Genomic DNA, 22,597 nt, shown 5'->3' with positions numbered 1-22,597 from the left:
AAACTAAGATGCAAAAATCCATACAAAAGATCAATGAAACCGAGAATTGGTTCTTTAAAAGAACAAACAAAATTGATAGACGGCTAGCTAAACAAAGGAAAAAAAGAGAAGATCCAAATAAATACAATCAGAAATGACAAAGATGACATTACAACTGACCCCACAGAAATACAAAAGATCTTCAAAGACTACTATGAACAACTATTCACACACATTAGAACATCTAGAGGAAATGGATAAATCCCTCAAAACACACAACCTGCCAAGACTGAACCAGGAAGAAAGTGAAAACCTGAACAGACCAATAATAAATTATGAAATTAATCAGTAAAAAACTGACCAACCAAAAAAGCCCTGGACTACATGGATTCACAGCCATATTCTATCAGACATACAAAGAATGATACCAATCCTACAGAAATTATTCCAAAAAAATCAAGGAGGGAGGCTCCTCCCTAACTTATTCTACAAAGCCAGCATCAGCCTGATACCAAAATCTGGCAGAGACAACAAAACAAAGAAATGTCAGGCCAATATCCCTGATGAACATAGATGCAAAAATCCTCAAGAAACTAGTAAACCAAATCTAGCAGCACATCAAAAAGTTAATATGCCATGATCAAGTATGCTTTATTCTTGGGATACAAGACTGATTCAACATATGCAAATGCAAAAATGTGACTGACGACATAAGCAGAATTAAAAACAAAAACGATATGATCACCTGAACAAAATAAAATCCAACACCCCTTCATGACAAAAACCTTGAACAGACTAGGCACTGAAGGAACATACCTCAAAATAATAAGAGCTATCTATGAAAATCCACAGCTAACATCATGCTGAACAAGCAACAGCTAGAACCATTCTCCCTGATAACTGGAAAAAGACAAGAATGCCCAATCTCACCACTCCTATTCAATATAGTACTGGAAGTCCTAGCCAGAGCAATCAGGCAAGAGAAAGAAAGAAAAGGCATCCAAACAGGAAAAGAAGAAGTCAAACTATCTCTCTTTGCTGGCGATATGATTCTATACTCCTGGAAAACCCTAGAGACTCTGCCAAAAGGCTCCTAGAACTGATAAACATCTTCAGCAAAGTTTCAGAATTAAAAAAAAGAAATCAGTGTACAAAAATCAGTAGCATTTTTATACAGCAACAATGTTCAAGCTGAAAGTCAAATCAAGAACACAATCCCATTTACAATAGCCACAAAGAAAATCAAATACATAGCTATATAGCTAACCAGGGAGGTGAAAGATCTCTACAAGGATAACTATAAAACACTGCTGAAAGAAATCACAGACAACAGAAACAAATGCAAAAACATTCCATGCTTAGGAATTGGAAGCATCAATGTCATTAAAATGGCCATACTGCCAAGGGCTATCTACAGATTCAATGCCATTCCTATCAAACTTCCAATGTCATTTTTCACAGAATTAGAAAAAACTATTCTAAAATTCACATGAAACCAAAGAAGAACCCAAATAGACAAAGCAACCCCAAGCAAAAAGAACAAGGCCAGAAGTATAATACTACCCAACTTTGAACTATATTATAAGGTTATAGTAACCAAAATCAGTATTGTACTGGTACACAGAGACCAACAGAACAGAACATAGAGCTCAGTAATAAAGCTGTGCATCTATAGCCAGCTGATCTTTGACAATGCTGACAAAAACAAGCATTGGGAAAAAGACTCCCTATTCAATAAATGGTGCTAGGACAACTGGCTAGCAATGTGCAGAAGAAAATGGATCCCTATCTTCCACCATATACAAAAATTAACTCAAGATGAATTAAAGATTCAATAGTAAGGTCTCAAACTATAACAACCCTAGAAGAAAACCTAGAAAATAGCCTTCTCAACATTGGTCTTGGCAAAGAATTTTTGGCTAAGTCCCCAAAAGCAACGGCAACAAAAACACAAATGAACAAGTAGAACCTCATTAAACTAAAGAGCTTCTACAGAGTAAAATAAACTATCAACAGAGTAAACAAAAAAACTATATAATGGGAGAAAATATTCACAAAATATACATCCAACAAAGGTCTAATATCTAAAATCTATAAGGAATGGAAATAAATCAATAAGGAAATTCAAATAACTTCATTAGAAAATGGGCAAAGGACATGAACAGGCACACTACAAAGAATAAGACATACAAAGCAGCCAACAAACAAGAAAAAGTGCTTATCATCACTAATCATCATAGAAATGTAAATCAAAACCACAATGATACCAATTCACACCAGTGAGAATGGCTATTACTACAAAGTCAAAAAACAACGGATGCTAAAGAAGTTGTCAAAAAAAGGGAATGCTTATACATTGTTGGAATATAAATTAGTTCAGCCAATATAAGCCATTTGGAAATTTCTCAAAGAACTTAAAACAGAGCTACCATTCCATCCAGTAATCTCATTACTGGTTATATAACCAAAGGAAAACAAATTATTCTACCAAAAAGACACATGCACTCATATGTTCACTGCAGCACTTATTCACAAAAACAAAGACATGGAATCAACCTAAGTGCCCATCAACATGGATTCCATGAAGTAAATGGTGGTACATATAAAACATGGAACACTAGACAGCAATAAAAAAATTAAAAAAAAAATAACATCAAAATTTTGTCCTTTGTAGCTGGAGGCCACTACCTAAGCAAATTAACATAGGAACAGAAAACCAAATACCACATGTCCTCACTTATAGGTGGGAGCTAAACACTGAGTATACTTGGACATAAAGAAGGGAACAACAGACACTGGGGACTACTAGAGGTTGGAGGCTTAGAGTAGGACATGGGTTGGAAAACTGCCTGCTGTGTACTATGCTCACTACCTGGGTGACGGGGCCTGTACCAAACCATCATGAAATTCCCACATTATAAACTTGTACATGTACCTCCTGAACCTAAAAGATGAAATTATTTATCAAATAAAAAAGTTCAGCAACCAGCTACCAGTGTCTATGTAAATATTATAAAGTTATAAATTAGTTAAAATTTAACAATATTACTTAGTTACCTCACTTGATTCAAAATTAACCCCTTTCAACACTTGGCTCTGGGACATGTTTTTGCTGGATGATGCGCTGGAACACCTGAGGCAAAACAAAAACAAAAACAAACACAATGAACTACATAATTCATCAAGCGTGCCTTTCTAGCTAAATTTTTCAATCTGGCAGCCACTATGAATATAAATAACACACTATTCCCTTAAAATCTACATTAGAGGCAATAAAACTTAACTGTAAGGAAAAAGACTCGGGCGGAGGCTTGACTTCTGGTTTTGCCATTTACTAACTATGTGGCTTTAAGCAAATTACTTAACTTCTATGTGGTTCAATTTCCTCACTTATAAAATGGGGACAATAGTTTTATAAAGACCAAACGTGTTACTATGCTTAAACACTTAGAACAGTGCCTGACACATATTAAGTACTACAATGACGCTTGCTTATATTATTATAATTACTATCATGTACTAAAATGTATCTATTACCATCTTCCACTTCTGAAAACTGTGGGAACATTGAAATATTTTCTATTCAAATCTCAGTTAATAAGAAAATCATGATTCCTACTTTTTTTTTTTTTTTTTTTATATATGGAGTCTCACTTTGTTGCTAGGCTGGAGCGTAGTGGCGCAATCTTGGTTCACTGAAATTCTCTTGCCTCAGTCTCCTGAGTAGCTGGGACTACAGGCGTGTGCCACCACGCCCAGCTAATTTTTGTATTTTTAGTAGAGGCAGAGTTTCACCATATTGGCCAGAATGGGATCGATCTCGACCTCATGATCCACCCACCTCGGCCTCCTAAAGGGTTGGGATTATGGGCATGAGCCATCGCACCCAGCCTATTCCTACTCTTATAAAGCTTAACTTGTAGTAAATTCCTATGTATTTGAAATAATAAGAAATTTAAGTCATTTTAGATTGGGGCCAGTAAGCAAATCTAGCCTATCTCCCAGGGATGTTGTGAGCACCACAGAAGTTAATTCACATATAAATTGCTCAGAGCAATGCCTGGCACATAGGAAGTGCCAAACAATATAACTGTGAGTTATATTACTATTTCATGTCTAAAGGAATTGGCAGACATTTATACAGCTGAAATGTAAATAACCTACTGTGATAACAAAAGGAAACTATTTTTTCTTTAATATCCTTAAGCATATATCAAAAACTCCTCTCTTTAAATCCTTCTGTGGATACCCACTGCCTTTATAATAACATTCAAAACTTTGTCGTGCTTACCTGTTCCTGCAGCATGATTTACCCTGCCTCCCGTTTCTATTCTCATCTCAAACCATCTCCTTTTCCACCGCGCTTTAGTCAATGGCTCATAAATAACATTATTAAACTTGCTTCTTCAATAGACTGTGAAATGGTTTTGGCTGTGTCCCTACCCAAATCTCATCTTGAACTGTAGCTCCCATAAATCCTAAGTATTGTGGGAGGGACCTAGTGGGAGATAACTGAATGAATCATGGGGCGGTTCCCCCATACTATTCTTGTGGTAGTGAATAAGTCTCATAAGATTCGATGGCTTTATAAGGGGAAACCCGTTTCACTTGGCTCTTTTTCTCTTTTCTTGTCTGCTGGCATGAGACGTGCCTTTCACCTTCCACCATGACTATGAGGCCTCCCCAGCTATGTAGAACTCTGAGTCCATTAAACCTCTTTCTTTTCTTTTTTTTTTTTTTTTTTTTTTGAGATGGGGTTTCACTCTTGTTACCCAGGCTGGAGTGCAATGGCACGATCTCAGCTCACCGCAACCTCCGCCTCCCGGGTTCAGGCAATTCTCCTGCCTCAGCCTCCTGAGTAGCTGGGATTACAGGCACGCCCAGCTAATTTTTTTTGTATTTTTAGTAGAGACGGGGTTCCACCATGTTGACCAGGATGGTCTCGATCTCTTGACCTCGTGATCCACCCGCCTCAGCCTCCCAAAGTGCTGGGATTACAGGTGTGAGCCACCGCGCCCGGCCAAACGTCTTTCTTTTGTAACTTGCTTAGTCTCTGTACATCTTTATCAGCAGTGTGAAAATGGACTAATACAGGCTGCATGCACGTGTCCCTCTGCCTTTTGGAAGGCCACGTTTCCCTTCTTAAAATTTTGGCTTAAATGTAGCCTTCTCAGAGGCTTTCCCTGGCCATCCTTCAAAGTAGATGCCCATGTCCTGTGCCATTGTTTCTTCTTTCTGCACCAGACAATTTCCTTTAATGCGTCCTAAATAATCTGCTGATCACCAGCTCAAACGTTACCCACCTTCTTTGTAAAATCTTCAATAATCTTTGCCAGGAAGACACTGGCACATCCCTTAAATTTCATTACACCTGAATAAAACATTTATCTTGGTGGATTAGCAGTGCCCTGTAATTAGCATACCACTAAAGTGTAAATTCCTTGAAGAAAGAAATATTTCTTTTATCTTTCTTTCCCCAGAACGTAGCATAATGTTTAAAGGAGCCAATAAGTGAATGTGGAACCACACTTATACTTGTTCTAACATTAACCTTTAAGTCACAAACAGTTTATATTCTCAGTGTGGTCAATATCACAGTCAAAGAACAAAAATTGGCTCCAAGGGATAGAGTGGGGTGAAAAATCATAGCTATTAACAATGCTTTTTCACCCTCTTATACTCAATCCTACTCAATAAAAATTCATTCTTTAGGTATTTAATTTCTAATGTTAGGGAGAAATTGAACTCAATCTAAGTTAATTAATTTTTCTCCTTGGATAATCAAGAAGTGGCTGAGATCATTAAAAAAAAAAAAAAAAGCTTGAGAAACACTGATATAAGGCTTTTTCCCCAATCACCCTTCTTTCTGGAGTTCCTGCTCAGGCCTTTACTCTCAGCTGGGACCACCATTCTGCACCCTACTAAGACAAATCTTATCTTTGAAGCCTCAGGTCAATTTTACTCTCTCCATGAAGCTGCTTCTTTTAGGTCACATTCCTTGCTTCATTTTTCACCAGTCCATAAGTGCTCACACTTATGGGTCTGTAATATAAAATTCCACACCTAATTATATACTAATTCATTCTCTGATGAATTAAAATACGTTTATTTCTCTTTTCCACTATAATTGAAGTTACCTGAAGGCAGAGACCACATTAAAACGTGCATATGCCCCTCATCGGACCTAATAAAATGCTCAAACAGAAAATAAGTACAAAATAAGGCAGCTGATTACTGTGTTAAGTAGAAATTCTCATTAATCGAGCTTTAGTTAAGCAGTGTGCAACCAAAATGTTAATGCATAAAAGCAAACGATAATAGTGAATCAAGTCAGGCTTAACAGCAGCAATAGGCAAAAACTCCAAAACACACAGGAAGAGCATGCAAGTCCTCTGAAAGCAGAGTGAGTCTATGTGATCCCCTTTTCAGTGTTTAATACAGCACCATGTGTAGTCAAGTATATAAAAATAAACAATGACAAAAAGCTGAAATCAAATGTTAGCAAAATACAAAGGCATTTTCTGTTAGGAGAGAACATAGTCCTCTATTAAGAAAAGCACAGAGGCCAAGTGTGGTGGCTCACATCCATAATCCAAGCACTCTGGGAGGCCGAAGAGGGTGGATCACTTGAGCTCAGGAGTTCAAGACCAGCCTGGGCAACATGGGAAAACCGTGTGTCTACCAAAAGTACAAAAAATTAGCCAGGTATGGTACGCATGTCTGTAATCCCAGCTACGAATTTCCCATCCTCAGGAGGCTGAGGTGGGAGAATTGCTTGAGCCCAGGAGGTGGAGGTTGCAGTAAGCCAAGATCGCATTACTGCACTCCAGTCTAGGTGACAGAGTAAGACCCTGTCTCAAAAAATAAATAGATAAATAAAAAGACAGAAAAGTACTAATAAAGTCAAAAGGAAAAAAATTACAGACGATTTCAATTTTCACTGAAAATCCTTGTACTAATGCTGCATGAACTCTATAAACTAGCCCTTGGCCTGTTTTCATTCCTCTTCATACTTTGCTAGTTGAAAATCAACTAACATAGAAAACTTTTATGGCATAGAAAAATGTGTAACTATGGAATTCTGGATAATTTTTAATTTTTTTCAGATGTTTCTTTTTCCAGAAAAATCGCTGCACCTACCTTTGATCTGCCTTTGAAGTGGTAGGAAAAAAGTCTTCTTCCTCTGATTCATCTACCTCAATCACCTGGCAAGGAAACAAAGCACCAAACAGTTCTTGTGAGAACAGAATATCTGAATAAAAATGAAAATGAAGAAGTGCATTAAACAATTAAATCTTAGTTATATATGAGCCACAAAAAAGGAGACAGAAAACCATAACTATTAAAACTGATACTCAGCCTGACCTCCCTCCAATGTCACTCTTCATTCACAAATGTTACTTTCTGTTCACCTCTGTTCTGGCCATCCCAGGTGCCTGAGCACCTAAGGGAACACAGTTAGATTTGTGAATGACTTGAATAGGCTCATATGCAGACCTTGTGACTTTCCTCTTGGTTTCTGATGAGAGACCATCAGTGTTCCATCTCTAACCTTAAATGAGGTATCAGACCATGTGGGAAATACTATATATCCTTCTGTTAAATCTGTCCCTTTTAAATACCATTTGTTAGTGTTAAGACCCAATAAAGATATTTCTGACCATTGAGTCTATGATCCAAAATACAATTTCTCTACATTTTCTGTTATCTTGACATTTGATACATATATTTGCTGTATCTTCATCCAACTGAAGTGCAGATGAGGATGAAGCCAAGGACCAAATACTGAACAAACAGCTCCTGAGGCTAAGGATGCTGCTAAATATCCTACAATGCACCAGGACAATCCTTCACAGCAAAGAATTATCTGTTCAAAATGTCAACAGTACCACTACGGAGAAACCCTGATGTAAAGGGAAGAGTGCTGGCTTGGGAGTTAAGACACATAGTTTTGAAAGTGAGGTAATAATAGAGGTCAAGCCCACTTTTGACTCTTTGGAATCAAAGGAAGAGCAGAAGGCCCAGGCTAAACCTAGGGCAGACCACATGGATCACTGGACTCCAGCCTTTTAGTTCATCTTAAGTCTAGCATCAGCTCTTAAGTCATAGCCAGAATTTTGGGAAGATAAGTAAGAAAAGGAAACCCAGTATAGATAAAGCCTCTATATGCACTGAACTCATCTTCAATATTAGTATTCCATGCATCAGCTCTTTTGGTTCAACTGTATATATAGCATTTATGGATTTCTATAATAATAACCATTATTAAAAAAAAGAGAGCAACCAAGAAAAAATATCAAATCCTAGAAACTCTAGAGATAATTGGTAAAGCACCTTCCAGCTTTAATGTTCCATACTTTTTCATCTTTTATTTACTTCGTAAAGCAGAGTTGACAATTCATAATGCAGAAAACATAAATTATTAATACACAACTATAAAACTTTTTTTCTTACCTCTGAATAATTCTTAGTAGTGACATTTTGGGAAGGTTGCTGTCTTGCAGATTTAAAGGCTAGAATGAAAAAGATGAAGCATGCATTATGTTATTCTTAAAACAACTTAGAATAACTTGCATATTTCTTTAGCTAAAGATTTTCTGAATCCTATCTGCAAAACTGCATGATGCCTAATTACAAAACTATTTTTCATATTTTAAAATCTAAAGGGAGATAGAATTATAGGTACAAACAACTCAGTGCTGTCAGTCTCATTATTTCCCAGCTTATTTGAATACTGTAGTATTTATAAATACACACACACAAAAAATATTTTATAGAAAAATACCTGAAGGATAAAATCTAATCACCTAACCAACTGAACTACAAATGTATTGAAGGAAAGACTCCTAATCCTTTATTTCTTTGCTGCTGATGATACCTTTACTCTTGTCGCTCTATTAGGAGCCATGGGGTTCCAGTGGTTTCTCATTTTCCTCTACATTGGTAACCATATTTACACCTAAGAAATATTCCACATGAGAATTCTAGAAAATAGTATATCTTTTATTCTATGATAAAAATTATTTTGCATCCATACCTTTTCTCCTTTTAAACTTGGTTAGATACTTGAAGTTTGGCTAGCTTTTTATCTTTCCTTTTCTTTTCCCCTACATCTAAACCTACAATAAAGCCAGGTGTGGTGGCTCACTCCTGTAATCCCAGCATTTTGCAAGGCCGAGGCAAGTGGATCACTTGAGGTCAGGAGTTCAAGACCAGCCTGGCCTACATGGTGAACCCCAAACTGTACTAAAAATATATATATAAATTAGCTGGGTCAGGTGGCAAGCTCCTGTAATCCCAGCTACTCAGGAGGCTGAGGCAGGAGAATTGCTTGAACCCAGGAGGCAGAGGTTGCAGTGAGCAGAGATCATGCCACTGTGCTACAGCCTGGGTGACAAAGCGAAATTCTGTATCAAAAAAAAAAAAAAACCCTTCAATAAATTTCAAACATCTAATTCAGGTTTATTTTCTCCTACGCCTTACCAGTTTGCTAATACCAAAAATATCTTCCCCAAGATAACTTACAAACTAAATAGGGCAAAGAAAGAAAGAATTTAAAAAGTGAAATACTCAAAAAATTCTGCAAAGTCCAAAATTCTCCTAGTCAGAAAACTAACGATTTTTTCTATTTAACCTAAATGTGTTTGCACATATTTCCTATTCTAGGTTCTATCCCCAAACTTGTAACATCTAAGAGTAGAGATGAGAGGCAGAAACGGTGTTCTTATCTGCTTACTCAATTACTGGTTTCACAACCTACTCTACTCAAAAGGCTAGACAGGGCATTGAATAAAAAAGCCAGTGAATATGATGGTTTCAGAGTATTTCTGTTCAATATTTGTTCACTGACTCCTCTAACTCTGAGATCGTAGAAAATAAGACACTTTTGTTGTTATCCCCAGTGGAAGGCAAAAGATGAATGAATGAATGTGAAATAATTTTAATAATTTTAGTTTAGAAACTAAGCAGTATGTTCTCTTAGGAAGACAATACAGTGTGGTGGTTAAAAGCTCTGGTTTTGGAGTTAGACTTATTTTAACTTACTAGCTCGACTATGGCCAAGTTCCTTGGCTTCTTTAAATCTCAATTTCCTCACCTGTAAATCAGTGTTAATACTTCATGCAGAAAACTGTTGAGAGGGTAAGAGGGAGTGTCTAGCATATAAAAAGCATTCAAATACATGTAGCTATTTGTGGTAGTAAACGCAGTAGCGGCAGTGGTACCCACAGTGGTATAAATGAAACGTAAAGGTAGTGGCTTCAGAGGTACTTTTATTCACTTAGCCACTGTCCTCTGCTGACTAACTTCAATGGAAAATCTGGGCTGTCAACTCTTATTTACAACTCCTGTGGCTATAATTTCTTTTCCAATAACACTGCAGCACAATAATACTCCATGGACCTTGTTATAAGATAATTTGACCTTTATTTATCTCTTCACTCCTCCATTTATAACAGGGATCTAGAAGTTACAGTCTTAATTTGTTGCTCTGTCCCAAAGGGATGACCAGTATAGTTACTACACAACAGGTATTCTATAAGAGACTTAAAAAAAAAAAACAAAAAACAACCCACCAAATCCAACCTGATAAAAATGTTTCACAAATGTATACTTAAAAAATCAGTTCATTTTTCAAAAAAGGCCTAGTACTGGAGGTAATCAGTTAAGTTAGCAGAACCAATATATCAATTAAATAAAAGACAAATTTAGACCCATGATTCACATAACATTCATCTTCATAATCTTATTACAAAACACTACCACTAATATCAGCTATCATCTACTGCATTTTTACCAGTTGTTGTGATTAGTAATGTAAATACTTAAGTTCATTTAATATAATTACTCTGAAGTCAGTACAACATTGTCAATTTTATAGATAAGGGATCTGATGCTTATAGAATAACACCAGTTCGCACTTACTGAGGGCTTAATATGCATAGACTTTGCCCGGTACTTCACATGCATTTTCTCATTAATCCTCAAAATAACACAATGACGTAGACGCAATCATTGACCCATCCTACAAACGAGAACACTCAATCCTAAGACGGAAAACTTAACGCATTTGCTGGAGGACACACAGCTAGTAAAATTGAGAAGTCAGGATTCAAACCAAGATCTTCCTGACTTTAGAACTATGGTCTTAACTCTTATGCTACACAATCTACTCAGTCATTGTCAAGTATTTAACAGGCATGTACTCTGTTACGTGCCAAGCACAGGGGACACAGCGATGAGCAGGAATGGTGCAGACACTGTTCTCACAGCACTTACAGTGCAAGGGTGCTGTGTCAGCAGTAAAGAGCTGGTTGTGGCTGACCCAATGGGCCTGACTCCAGAGCCTGGGTTCTTAACCACCATGCCCTGCTGCAAAAGGCACCATAATAAGATTTTTGCCTACAACATAACTCAGGAAATCTGATGTTTTGTATTTAGTTTATTTTACGTAGCCTCTTTTCATGGGTAAATACTGTTTCCTTAACAAAATTAGTCAAGGCAATCTGTAAAACTTTTAAGGCACCATAACTGGTCTCCAGTCTCTCGACGCAAATAGGTTTATTCTGTGTTGTCAATGGGTAACAGTCATTGCAGACTAGGTTATTCAGACAAAATAATCTCTGTCTTCAAACTTACTTCCGCTGACAGCAATCCAAATTAGTACCTCAAACATTAAAAAAAAATGCTCAACGGCACTGAAGAGCTGATCGCATAGCAAGGAATTACCAGGCCAAAACTGAAGAAAAGCTAGCACTCAGAGGTAAGCAGAGTCCTTTCCCCGAGTTCACTTTTCAATAGGGAAAATGTTAACACTGGTTTTTAGAGTTCTGAAGAAAAAAAGAGAGAGAACTACCATAGCCCAAGGGCTGCCCAAAGTGGGAAGCCTGATCCATTTCCTCCCTTGTTTAGGTGGGGACCCAGTGGTTAAAGAGAGAAGCAGAGGTAAAAGAATTTCATAAGCATGTAACTGAGAACGCCCATTTTTCTTTTTTCTTTTTTTTTTTTTTTTTTGAGACCAAGTCTCCTTCTGTCACCAGGCTGGAGTGCAGTGGTATGATCGCGGCTCACTGCAACCTCCACCTCCCAGGTTCAAGCGATTCTCCTGCCTCAGCCTCCTGAGTAGCTGGGACTACGGGCGCATGTCACCACACCTGGCTAATTTTTGTATTGTTAGTAGAGATCGGTTTTCACCGTGTTGGCGAGGACGGTCTTGAACTCCTGACCTAGTTATCTGCATGCCTCAGACACCCAAAGTGCTGGATTACAGGTGTGAGCCACCGTGCCTGGCTGAGTACCCCCATTTTTCTAAGAGATAGTTCAATTATTTTTTCTCTGTCTCTCCTTTTCTCATTTCTCCTTTTCCCCACTTTCTACTTAGTTCTTTAGAAATACAATTATAGTCTTTTACTTCCTCTTATCAGATACTCCCTACAGGGGGAGTTCATCTGACTATGTGCTTAGAAGCTCCAGGGTGGGACTATCACCCACCAGGGGGTTGCCTCTAGAGATAACAGTGGATTTACAACCCAAAGTCCTGCTATGAAACTCTCTCCCGCCTTGAGAATTTTCGGCCACCTTTATAGCCTATTTCTTCCCATGAAGATGCCAATTTAACTCCCTGGTAGATAAGACACCAAATTGGCATGCAGACCCCTAACTTGTTCGCTTCCTCCCCTGCATGCCATTCCTGATAGGACCCCTTTAAAAGCATCCAACAAGGAATGTAAAGGACCTCTTCAAGGAGAACTACAAGCCATTGCTCAACGAAATAAGAGAGGACACAAACAGATAGAGAAACATTCCATGTTCATGGTTAGGAAGAATCAATATCGTGAAAATGGCCATACTGCCCAAAGTAATTTACAGATTCAATGCTATCCCCATCAAGCTACCAATGACCTTCTTCGCAGAACTGGAAAAAACCACCTTAAACTTCATATGGAACCAAAAGAGAGCCCGCATAGCCAAGTCAATTCTAAGCAAAAAGAACAAAGCGGTGGGCATCACACTACCGGACCTCAAACGATACTATAAGGCTACAGTAATCAAAACAGCATGGTACTGGTACCAAAACGGAGATATAGACCAATGGAACAGAACAGAGGTCTCGGAGGCAACACAACATATCTACAACCACCTGATCTTTGACAACCCAGACACAAACAAGCAATGGGGAAAGGATTCCCTGTTCAATAAATGGTGTTGGGAAAGCTGGCTAGCCATGTGCAGAAAGCAGAAACTGGACCGCTTCCTGACACCTTACACTAAAATTAACTCCAGATGGATTAAAGACTTAAACATAAGACCTAACACCATGGCCGGGCACGGTGGCTCAAGCCTGTAATCCCAGCACTTTGGGAGGCCGAGGCGGGTGGATCACGAGGTCAAGAGATCGAGACCATCCTGGTCAACATGGTGAAACCCCATCTCTACTAAAAATACAAAAAATCAGCTGGGCATGGTGGTGCGTGCCTGTAATCCCAGCTACTCAGGAGGCTGAGGCAGGAGAATTGCCTGAACCCAGGAGGCGGAGGTTGCGGTGAGCCGAGATCACGCCATTGCACTCCAGCCTGGGTAACAACAGCGAAACTCCGTCTCAAAAAAAAAAAAAAAAGACCTAACACCATAAAAACCCTAGAAGAAAATCTAGGCAAAACCATTCAGGACGTAGGTGTAGGCAAGGACTTCATGACCAAAACACCAAAAGCATTGACAACAAAAGCCAAAATAGACAAATGGGACCTAATCAAACTCCACAGCTTCTGCACAGCAAAAGAAACAATCATTAGAGTGAATCGGCAACCAACAGATTGGGAAAAAATTTTTGCAGTTTACCCATCTGACAAAGGGCTGATATCTAAAATATACAAAGAACTAAAACAGATTTACAAGAAAAAAACTAACAAGCCCATTCAAAAGTGGGCAAAGGATATGAACAGACACTTTACAAAAGAAGACATACATGAGGCCAACAAACATATGAAAAAATGCTCATCATCACTGGTCATCAGAGAAATGCAAATCAAAACTACATTGAGATACCATCTCACGCCAGTTAGAATGGCGATCATTAAAAAATCTGGAGAAACAGATGCTGGAGAGGATGTGGAGAAATAGGAACACTTTTACACTGTTGGTGGGAGTATAAATTAGTTCAACCATTGTGGAAGATAGTGTGGCGATTCCTCAAGGACATAGAAATAGAAATTCCATTTCACCCAGCAATCCCATTACTGGGTATATATCCAAAGGATTACAAATCGTTCTACTATAAGGACACGTGCACACGAATGCTCATTGCAGCGCTGTTTACAATAGCAAAGACCTGGAACCAACCCAAATGCCCATCGACGATAGACTGGATAGGGAAAATGTGGCACATATACACCATGGAATATTATGCAGCCATCAAAAACGATGAGTTTGGGTCCTTTGTAGGGACATGGATGAACCTGGAAACCATCATTCTCAGCAAACTGACAGAAGAGCAGAAGATCAAACACCGCATGTTCTCACTCATAGGCGGGTGTTGAACAATGAGAACACATGGACACAGGGAGGGGAGCACTACACACTGGGGTCAGTTGGGGAGAAATAGGGGAGGGACGGTGGGGGGTGGGAAGCTGGGGAGAGACAGCAAGGGGAGAAATGCCAGATGTAGGTGATGGGGAGGAAGGCAGCAAATCACACTGCCACGTGTGTTCCTATGCAACAATTTTGCATGTTCTTCACATGTACCCCAAAACCTAAAATGCAATAAAATAAATAAATGGGAAAAAAAAATAAATAATAAATAAAAAAATAAAAAATAAAAGCATCCACTTTCTGCTGCAAAGGGGGAAGCAGTATCCTTAAGATAGGAAGCCTGTATTTCTTCCCCTAAGTTAGCTTTGGGATAAAAAGTCACTTTCTTTATTCCACACTTTGCTCTTTTTAATTTAACTTTGCAAGTAGCAAGTGACTCAACCTGCATTTTCGTTACAAGCACGTATCACTTGACTGGTCCAAGAAACCCTCAAATTCACCTTAAAGTGGTCTAAGACCTGTGGTGACCTAGAAGTCTGGAGAAACAAACGTGAATCTTCTCTGGAGGAAGACAGCTTCACCCAAGGTCTCAAATTACTCCTGCTGATGATTTTCTAGGGACAGTAAATAACAAAGCATGGAAGGAAATACATCACCATAAATGAGAACCATAAATGAGACACTAGGTTATTAAACACAGAATACAAAAGAAATTCTTACCATGTACATACAAAAAATTAAAGACAGGCCTAAAAATATCTTCAGGAAAACTTTAAAAATGGTCAAAAGTAACAGAGCATATTTTGAAAGAAATAGGCTGGATGCGGTGGCTCATGCCTGTAATCCCAGCACTTTGGGAGGACAAGGCAGGAGGATCACATGAGGCCTGGAGTTTGAGACCAGCCTGGCCAACATGATAAAACCCCATCTATACTAAAACTACAAAATTAGCCAGGTGGACAGGTGTGGTAGTGCACATCTGTAAACCCAGCTACTTGGGAGGCTGAGGCAAGAGAATTGTTTGAACCCAGGAGGCAGAGGTTACAATGAGCCAAGATCGCACCACTGCACTCCAGCCTAGGCAAACAGAGAGAGACTCTGTTAATAACCAAAAAAAGGGATCAGAAATAATTACTCAGAATATAGCACAGAAAGAGAAAAAAGAAAATACAAGAGTCCTGGGAGGACAGAGTAAAAAGGTCTTATATATATTTAACTGAAGACTCAGAAGGAAGGAGAATATGAATAGCATAGAGGTAATATCTGAAGGGATAATAGCTAAAGATTTTCTAGAAGTGATGGAATACCAGTTCAGAGATTCATGAAGCTCAATAAATCCTAAGCAGGATAAAAAAGGATACCATCTTTAGATATATCACAGTGAAACTGCAGAATATAAAAACAGCAAGCTGAGGGAAAAACAGGTTACTTTTTAAAAAACAAAACAAATAAGCTTAATATCTGATTTCTTAACTACAGTGGAAACTCAAAGACTCATTTTAAGTGATGAATTCTACCCAATGGAGTCAAGGAAAGCTTCACATAAAACAAGCCAGGAAACGATTCCACAGGGCAGAAAAAACAAACAAACAAAAAAGCCAGGACAAAAAAAAGATAATTTGGGCGAAAGTAAAGGTAGATAATCTACATATATGACTAACAATTGCATGCTACATGGAAGTGTTCATTATTTTACTCATTCTTTTTCTATGTTTCTGATTTCTCATTTTTAATATTAATAACAATAACATTTCATAAATGCCTACTATGTGCCAGGCTTTTTGATCATTTAATCTTCATAATAAATCAATAAAAAAGAGATTACTATTTGCAATTCATAACTAAACAAACTAGGAGAGTGAGTGACTTGTCTCAAGTCACAAAGCTGTCATTTGTTGAACGCAAGGTTGAACTCAGCATGGATCCTTCACAATTTACCAGGCTGCCTTTTCTCTCTTTCTTCCTCTCTTTTATACTAAACCCACCAAGAATAAAACAGCATCTTTTCAGATGCCATTTCCTAAATGGCAATAAAGACAACATGTTTCTAAAGCAAAAAGGTAAGGATCTTAGCTGGCTCTTCTGAAGTACTAAATAATACTTAAGTAAAAATATAGCAATGGAATTTTTTGTAACAGTCTGAGAGACTGTTTATTACAATTTCCGTTCTTTTGCATTTGCTGATGAGTGATTTGCTTCCAATTACGTGGTCACTTTTAGAGTAAGTGTGATGTGGTGCTGAGAAGAATGTATATTCTGTGGATTTGGGTGCAGATTTCTGCAGATGTCTATTAGGTCCTCTTGGTCCAGATCTGAGTTCAAGTTCTGGATATGATTGTTAATTTTCTCTCTCATTGATCGGTTTAAATACTGACAGTAGGGTTTTAAAGTCTCCCACCATTATTATGTGGGAGTCTAAGTCTCTTTGTAGGTCATTAAGAACTTGCTTTATGTATCTGGGTGCTCCTCTATTGGGGGCATATATATTTAGGATCATTAGCTCTCCTTTTACCATTATGTAATATCCTTCGTCTCTTTTGATCTTTGCAGGTTTAAAGTCTGTTTCATCAGAGACCAGGATTGCAACTCCAGCTTTTTTTTTAGCTCTCCATTTGCTTGGTAAATCTTCCTCCATCTCTTTATTTTGAGTCTATGTGTGTCTCTGTACATGAGATGGGTCTCCTAAACACAGCACACTGATGGATCTTGAGTTTTTGTCCAGTTTGCCAGTCTGTGTCTTTTGATTGGGGCATTTAGGCTGTTTACATTTAACATTAATATTGTTATGTGTGAATCTGCTCCTGCCATTTGTTACTGGCTGGTTGTTTTGCCCATTAGTTAATGCAGTTTCTTCATTGTGTTGTTGGTCTTTACCATTTGGTATGTTTTTGGAGTGGCTGGTACTGGTTGTTCCTTTCTGTTTAGTGCTTCTTTCAGGAGATCTTGTAAGGCAGGACTGCTGGTTACAAAATCTCTTAACAATTGCTTGTCTGTAAAGGATTTTATTTCTCCTTCACTTACGAAGCTTGGTTTGGCTGGATATGAGATACTGGGTTGAAAGCTCATTTCTTTAAGGATGTTGAATATTGGCCCTCACCCTCTTCTGGCTTGCCGGGTTTCTGCAGAGAGATCTGCTGTGAGTCTGATGAGCTGCCCTGTATGGGTAACCTGGCCTTTCTCTCTGGCTGCCCTTAGCATTTTTTCCTTCATTTCAACCCTGGTGAATCTGATGATTATGCACCTTGGGGTTGCTCTTCTTGAGGAATATCTTTGTGGTGTTCTCTGTATTTCCTGGACTTGAATGTTGGTCTGCTTTGCTAGGCTGGGAATGTTCTCCTGGATAATATCCTGAAGAGTGTTTTCCAGGTTGGATTCATTCTCCCTGTCACATTCCAGTACACCAATTAAGCACAGATTAGGTCTTTTCCCATAATCCCATATTTCTTGGAGGCTTTGTTCATTTATTTTGACTCTTTTTTCTCTAATCTTGCCTTCTCGTTTTATTTCATTGAGTTGACCTTCAATCTCTGATATCTTCTCTCCTGCTTGATCGATTTGGCTATTGAAACTTGTGCATGTTTTGCAAAGTTCTTGTGCTGTATTTTTCATCTCCATCAAGTCATTTATGTTCTTTTCTAAGCTTGTTATTCTAGTTAGAATTTCATCTAACCTTTTCAAGGTTTTTAGTTTCTTTGCATTGGGTTACAACATGCTCCTTTAGCTCAGAATAGTTTGTTATTACCCACCGTCTGAAGCCTGTGTCTGTCAGTTCATCAAACTTATTCTCCATACTGTTTTGTTCCCTTGCTGGTGAGGAGTTGCGATCTCCTGGAGGAGGAGAAGTGTTCTGGTCTTTGATGATTTCATCCTTTTTGCACTGGTTTCTTCCATCTTCATGGAGTTACCTACCTTTGATCTTTGAAGTTGGTGATTTCGGATGAGGTCTCTGAGTGGACGTCCTTTCTGTTGACAGTGAAGCTATTTCTTTTTGTTTTTTAGTTTTCCTTCTAACAGTCAGGCCCCTCTGCTGTAGGACTGCTGGAGGTCCACTCCAGACCTTGCTTGCCTGGGAGTCACCCATGGGGGATGCAGAACAGCAAGTATTGCTGCCTGATCTTTCCTCTGGTAGCTTCATCTCAGAAGGGTAACTGCCAGATGTCAGCCAGAGTTCTGTATGTGGCGTGTTTTTAGTTACACATTGGTTGATTAGTCGCTTGAGGAGGCAGTCTGTCCCTTGTCTTCCTGCAGAGGCGCTGCTGGTCTGACACAGTCTCAGTCCAGCTGCTGTGAAGCTTTCTCTGGCTTTTGTTTACAGAGGTAAGATCAGCTATAGCAGATGCCCTTCTCCTCAATGAGCTCGATCGTCTTGGGTTGAGCTTTAACTGATGTGCTGGCTGTGAAACTATCAAGCGAGAGGGCTTCAGCTTGCTAGTAGTCTTTGTGGGGGTGGGACCCACCAAGCCGTATCACCTGTCTCCCTGCTTTCAGCTCCCTCTCTTTCTGGGGAGCGGGAAGTTCCATCCTGCAGGCGCTCTTGGTGCTAGTCAAAGCATCCGCTCACATCTGTGTGGACAACCCACCGCACAGACTGGAGCTGCTGCTCAGATCTGTGCTAGTAACTCATGGCGCTTTTCAGCCTGGTGGGGATCTCCTTGTTTGTGGGTTGCAAAGGCCATGGGAGAAGCACAGTATCTAAACTGGAGTACCGGAGGGGAAGAGTCCCTGATCCGCCATCCAGCTGCACTTCCTGGGTGAGGCAGTGGCCAATCATTTTTTATATTATTTGGTATCTCTTCTAATTGATCATATATAGTTGATAGTCTCCTTGAAATATAATTTCAAAGAGGAGTACGGTAGTCTTGGCATGATATGTCCAATTTAGTACACAGGGAGAACTTCCTTGCTGTGCAACCTTGTCCAACCCACCTCATTTTGTTGTTGTTGTTGTTCTGTTTTGTTTTGGTTTAGGTTTTTAGCAACCTGATGCCATGGTTTTTAGTTTCTGTCACTAGTGATATGAGGAAAGGAGGGATAAGAAAGGGACTTTACTGGCCCAACCGGAAAGAGAAACTAAGAACCCATGACTGTATTCTCTCCCTTGGACACCCCTGCAAGACTCATTATTTCTATTAATACTGTTTATTTATTTTATACTATTTATTTATATTAATACTGTTTAAGACATCAATAGATATGGACAGTTGGGTCTGCCAGCATAACTCTTACTGACCTAATTCTTTCTCACCTTGGTTGCTGTTAAACTCACATACCTCTCACTCTATTTGTGCAGCTGTCCTTTTGGACATACAGTTTATATTTCCCCTGATAAATTTCATCTTCTGAGACTTAGTTCATCTCCCCCGTGTGTCAAAAATTAATACTAGCTATAAGATTATAAATATCATAATATTTAATAAATTAATATTCATAAATATAAAAGTGAGACAATAACCAAAAATAACTAATAGGATAATATAAATAAAATACATATGAATATATTCTAAATGCTAAGTAAAAAAATATATCACCACTTAACACATACTTTTTGTAAATATGACTAACATTTTAGGGTAATCTCATAATTTATAATATTAAAAATAGTTAAACAGATCCCTTTAAGTTGAGGCCAATTTTTAGACCATGGAATTATATAAAAATTAATTCCAAGAGCCTAATTTCTCTTAAATATAGGTCACATGACTTCTCTATATGGAAAGCAGAGACTGACAGAGCAGCAAGGGAGAAGCAAAGAAACAGCACATGCTGTTCCTCTCTTTTTCGACCACTGTCCATACAGTGACCAACCGATTCACTTTCCTATGTTTCCAGGATCTCTCTAAGAGAAACAACAATAACATTTGTCTAAAAGTAAGAAATTATAAAACATAATTTTAAAAGCTTACTCTCTTCAGTAACTCTAATGCATAGCAAAGATCTTTTTTTTTTTTTCAATTTTTTTTAATTGCATTTTCTGTTTACAATAGCAAAGACCTGGAGCGAAGATCTTTTAAAAAACAATTTATCCTGTGATCCTAATTGCCCTTTTAACTTCCTAATGATGGCAACACAAATAAGGGCTATTAATGGGGATTATCTAATATTAGAATTTATAAATAGCTACTTGCAGTCTATACTCACCATCTATAATAGACATATTTCTAGATGTTGACACAGTGGTCTTTGAGTTTCTGCTACGAGTAGAAGTCTCCAGACCAGTGCCTGCTTTCAGAATAATGAACAGTCAATGTACAATCATATCAGCAACTAAGGTTTATTTCACACAACACCAAAAAATGAAAGCTAAATAGACTTATGTCAAACAGTTTGTCTGTAAAAAGCCAGACATATACATAAGAACAAACATCTAGAGTCTGACCAGTTTTCAGAGATTGAAAATTCTTTTAGGCCACATTTTAGTTAATATTTATCCAATTAAAATGTAAGCAAATAGGCCAGGAGTGGTGGCTTACCCCTGTAATCTCAGCACTTTGGGAAGCCGAGGCAGGAGGATCACTTGAAGTCAGGAGTTCAAGACCAGCCTGGCCAATATGGTGAAACTCCATCTCTACTAAAAATACAAAAATTAACCAGGCATGTCGGTGGGCACCTGTAATATCAGCTACTTGGGAGGCTGAAGCAGGAGAACTGCTTGAACCTAGGAGGCAGAAGTTGCAGTGAGCTGAGATTGTACCACTGCACTCTAGCCTGGGTGACAGAGCAAGATTCCATCTACAAAAAATATAAGAAAATAAAAAATTTTAAGGAAAAATTTTGTAAATGTTAAGAATAGTGAAAATAATCATCATTAAAAGACAGAGATTTCTCTCCCTGGAGATTTTAAATCAAATTACTATTCATTTCACCGATTTAAAATTCCTATGGATACATATTTAATAAAAATTTTTTTAATCCTTAGAGATGAATTGACATAATGTGTGAGAAAGTCTCTGAATGACCAATTTCTATTGGCTTGAACTATTCAATGACAATAGTCTCACAGTAAACACAATGATGACAATGTTAATGACTACTTTTAGAAATCAATTTGGAGGCAGTTTTCCTTCTTAAACTGACTTGATCAAGATGTTTGATAAGCATGTGGGTATTTGTATCTTATGACCGTAACAAAAAAAATAATTTTATGATCTCAGTTTTCTTCCTGTTGCCAAAGGCTTTTTAGCTAACTATTTTCTTTAACAACTCATATTTGCCTATTACTTTGTACATATGAGAATACATATGACATAAAATGTACCCAAAAAGTACTGTGTGACAAACACAGTGAAGCTTTTATAAGGTATGTGTTAAAAACAATTAAAACCCTAAGTGCATGTGGCCATTCAAAATTTACTTAAGTAAAAGGCACACGTGAGAACTGCCTTAAAGACTGTCTTTATATATTACAAAAATAGATTTTTAAAGAACCATGTTTTAGAAATAAAAACCTATAATTCAATTCTGATGAGATCTAATTCTATATTTTCCACTCAACTGCCAAGTCTGAATGTGCATACGACTAAACTCAGTGCTTACCTCTTCCTCTTTGAGACACTCCTCTAGATGCTGAATTCTGCCCTCTTCCTCCTCTTCGACCTCTTCCTCGGCCTCTTCCTTTGCTGGCTGCTCCTGAGATGCTATCATCAGAGTCATCAGCCATCTGTTCTGCTAAACCTATACTCATAAGGTCATCAGCACTAAAGGCAGAAGCAGACTCTTCTGACTGAGATCTGAGCGCTCTGGCCCTGTTGATAGCCTAAGAGGGAGAAGAAAGAGAAAGTACATACAAGCAGATAATGCACTATCCTACAAATAATTAATTTAGGCATTGAGATGAACTAATCATGCTATAAAAAGATAAAGGAGGCTGGCAAGGTGGTTCACGCCTGTAATCCCAGAACACTGGGAGGGTGAGGCAGGAGGATGCCTTGTGCCCAATAATTCAAGAAAAGCCTGGGCAACATGGGGAAACACTGTGTCTACAAAAAAAAAATACAAAACTTAGCCAGGCATGGTGGTATGCGCCTGTAGTCCCTGCTACACAGGAGGCTGAGGCAGGAGGATCACTTAAGCTGAGGAGACAGAGGCTGCAGTG

At 38.4% G+C, this 22,597-nt stretch overlaps 1 protein-coding gene across 10 annotated transcripts in view; it reads right to left on the bottom strand.

Annotated features, from left to right (window-relative positions):
- The window catches only part of MRE11 (MRE11 homolog, double strand break repair nuclease), a 77,133-nt gene that overhangs the window by 6,057 nt on the left and 48,479 nt on the right, over positions 1-22,597 (bottom strand). For 4 of the 10 annotated variants that reach the window (XM_032295744.1, XM_032295745.1, XM_032295746.1 and 1 more), the window contains exons 15-19: positions 22,039-22,258; positions 20,644-20,727; positions 8,434-8,492; positions 7,120-7,184; positions 3,037-3,112 (exon numbers count right to left, since the gene is read on the bottom strand). In XM_032295744.1, coding sequence (XP_032151635.1) covers positions 3,037-3,112; positions 7,120-7,184; positions 8,434-8,492; positions 20,644-20,727; positions 22,039-22,258 — 504 coding nt within the window. Of the gene's footprint in view, positions 1-3,036; positions 3,113-7,113; positions 7,185-8,433; positions 8,493-15,005; positions 15,120-20,310; positions 20,342-20,643; positions 20,728-22,038; positions 22,259-22,597 lie in introns of those variants that run through there. The other 6 variants (XM_032295748.1, XR_004274261.1, XR_004274260.1 and 3 more) reach the window with 6 other exon arrangements.

The sequence above is a fragment of the Sapajus apella genome, unplaced genomic scaffold (assembly GCF_009761245.1).
Source record: "Sapajus apella isolate SASKATOON/1434 unplaced genomic scaffold, GSC_monkey_1.0 scaffold34, whole genome shotgun sequence".
NCBI classification, from domain to species: Eukaryota; Metazoa; Chordata; class Mammalia; order Primates; family Cebidae; genus Sapajus; species Sapajus apella.
Note: the sequence above shows the minus strand (reverse complement) of the source record. Positions and strands in the feature narration are given on the sequence as shown.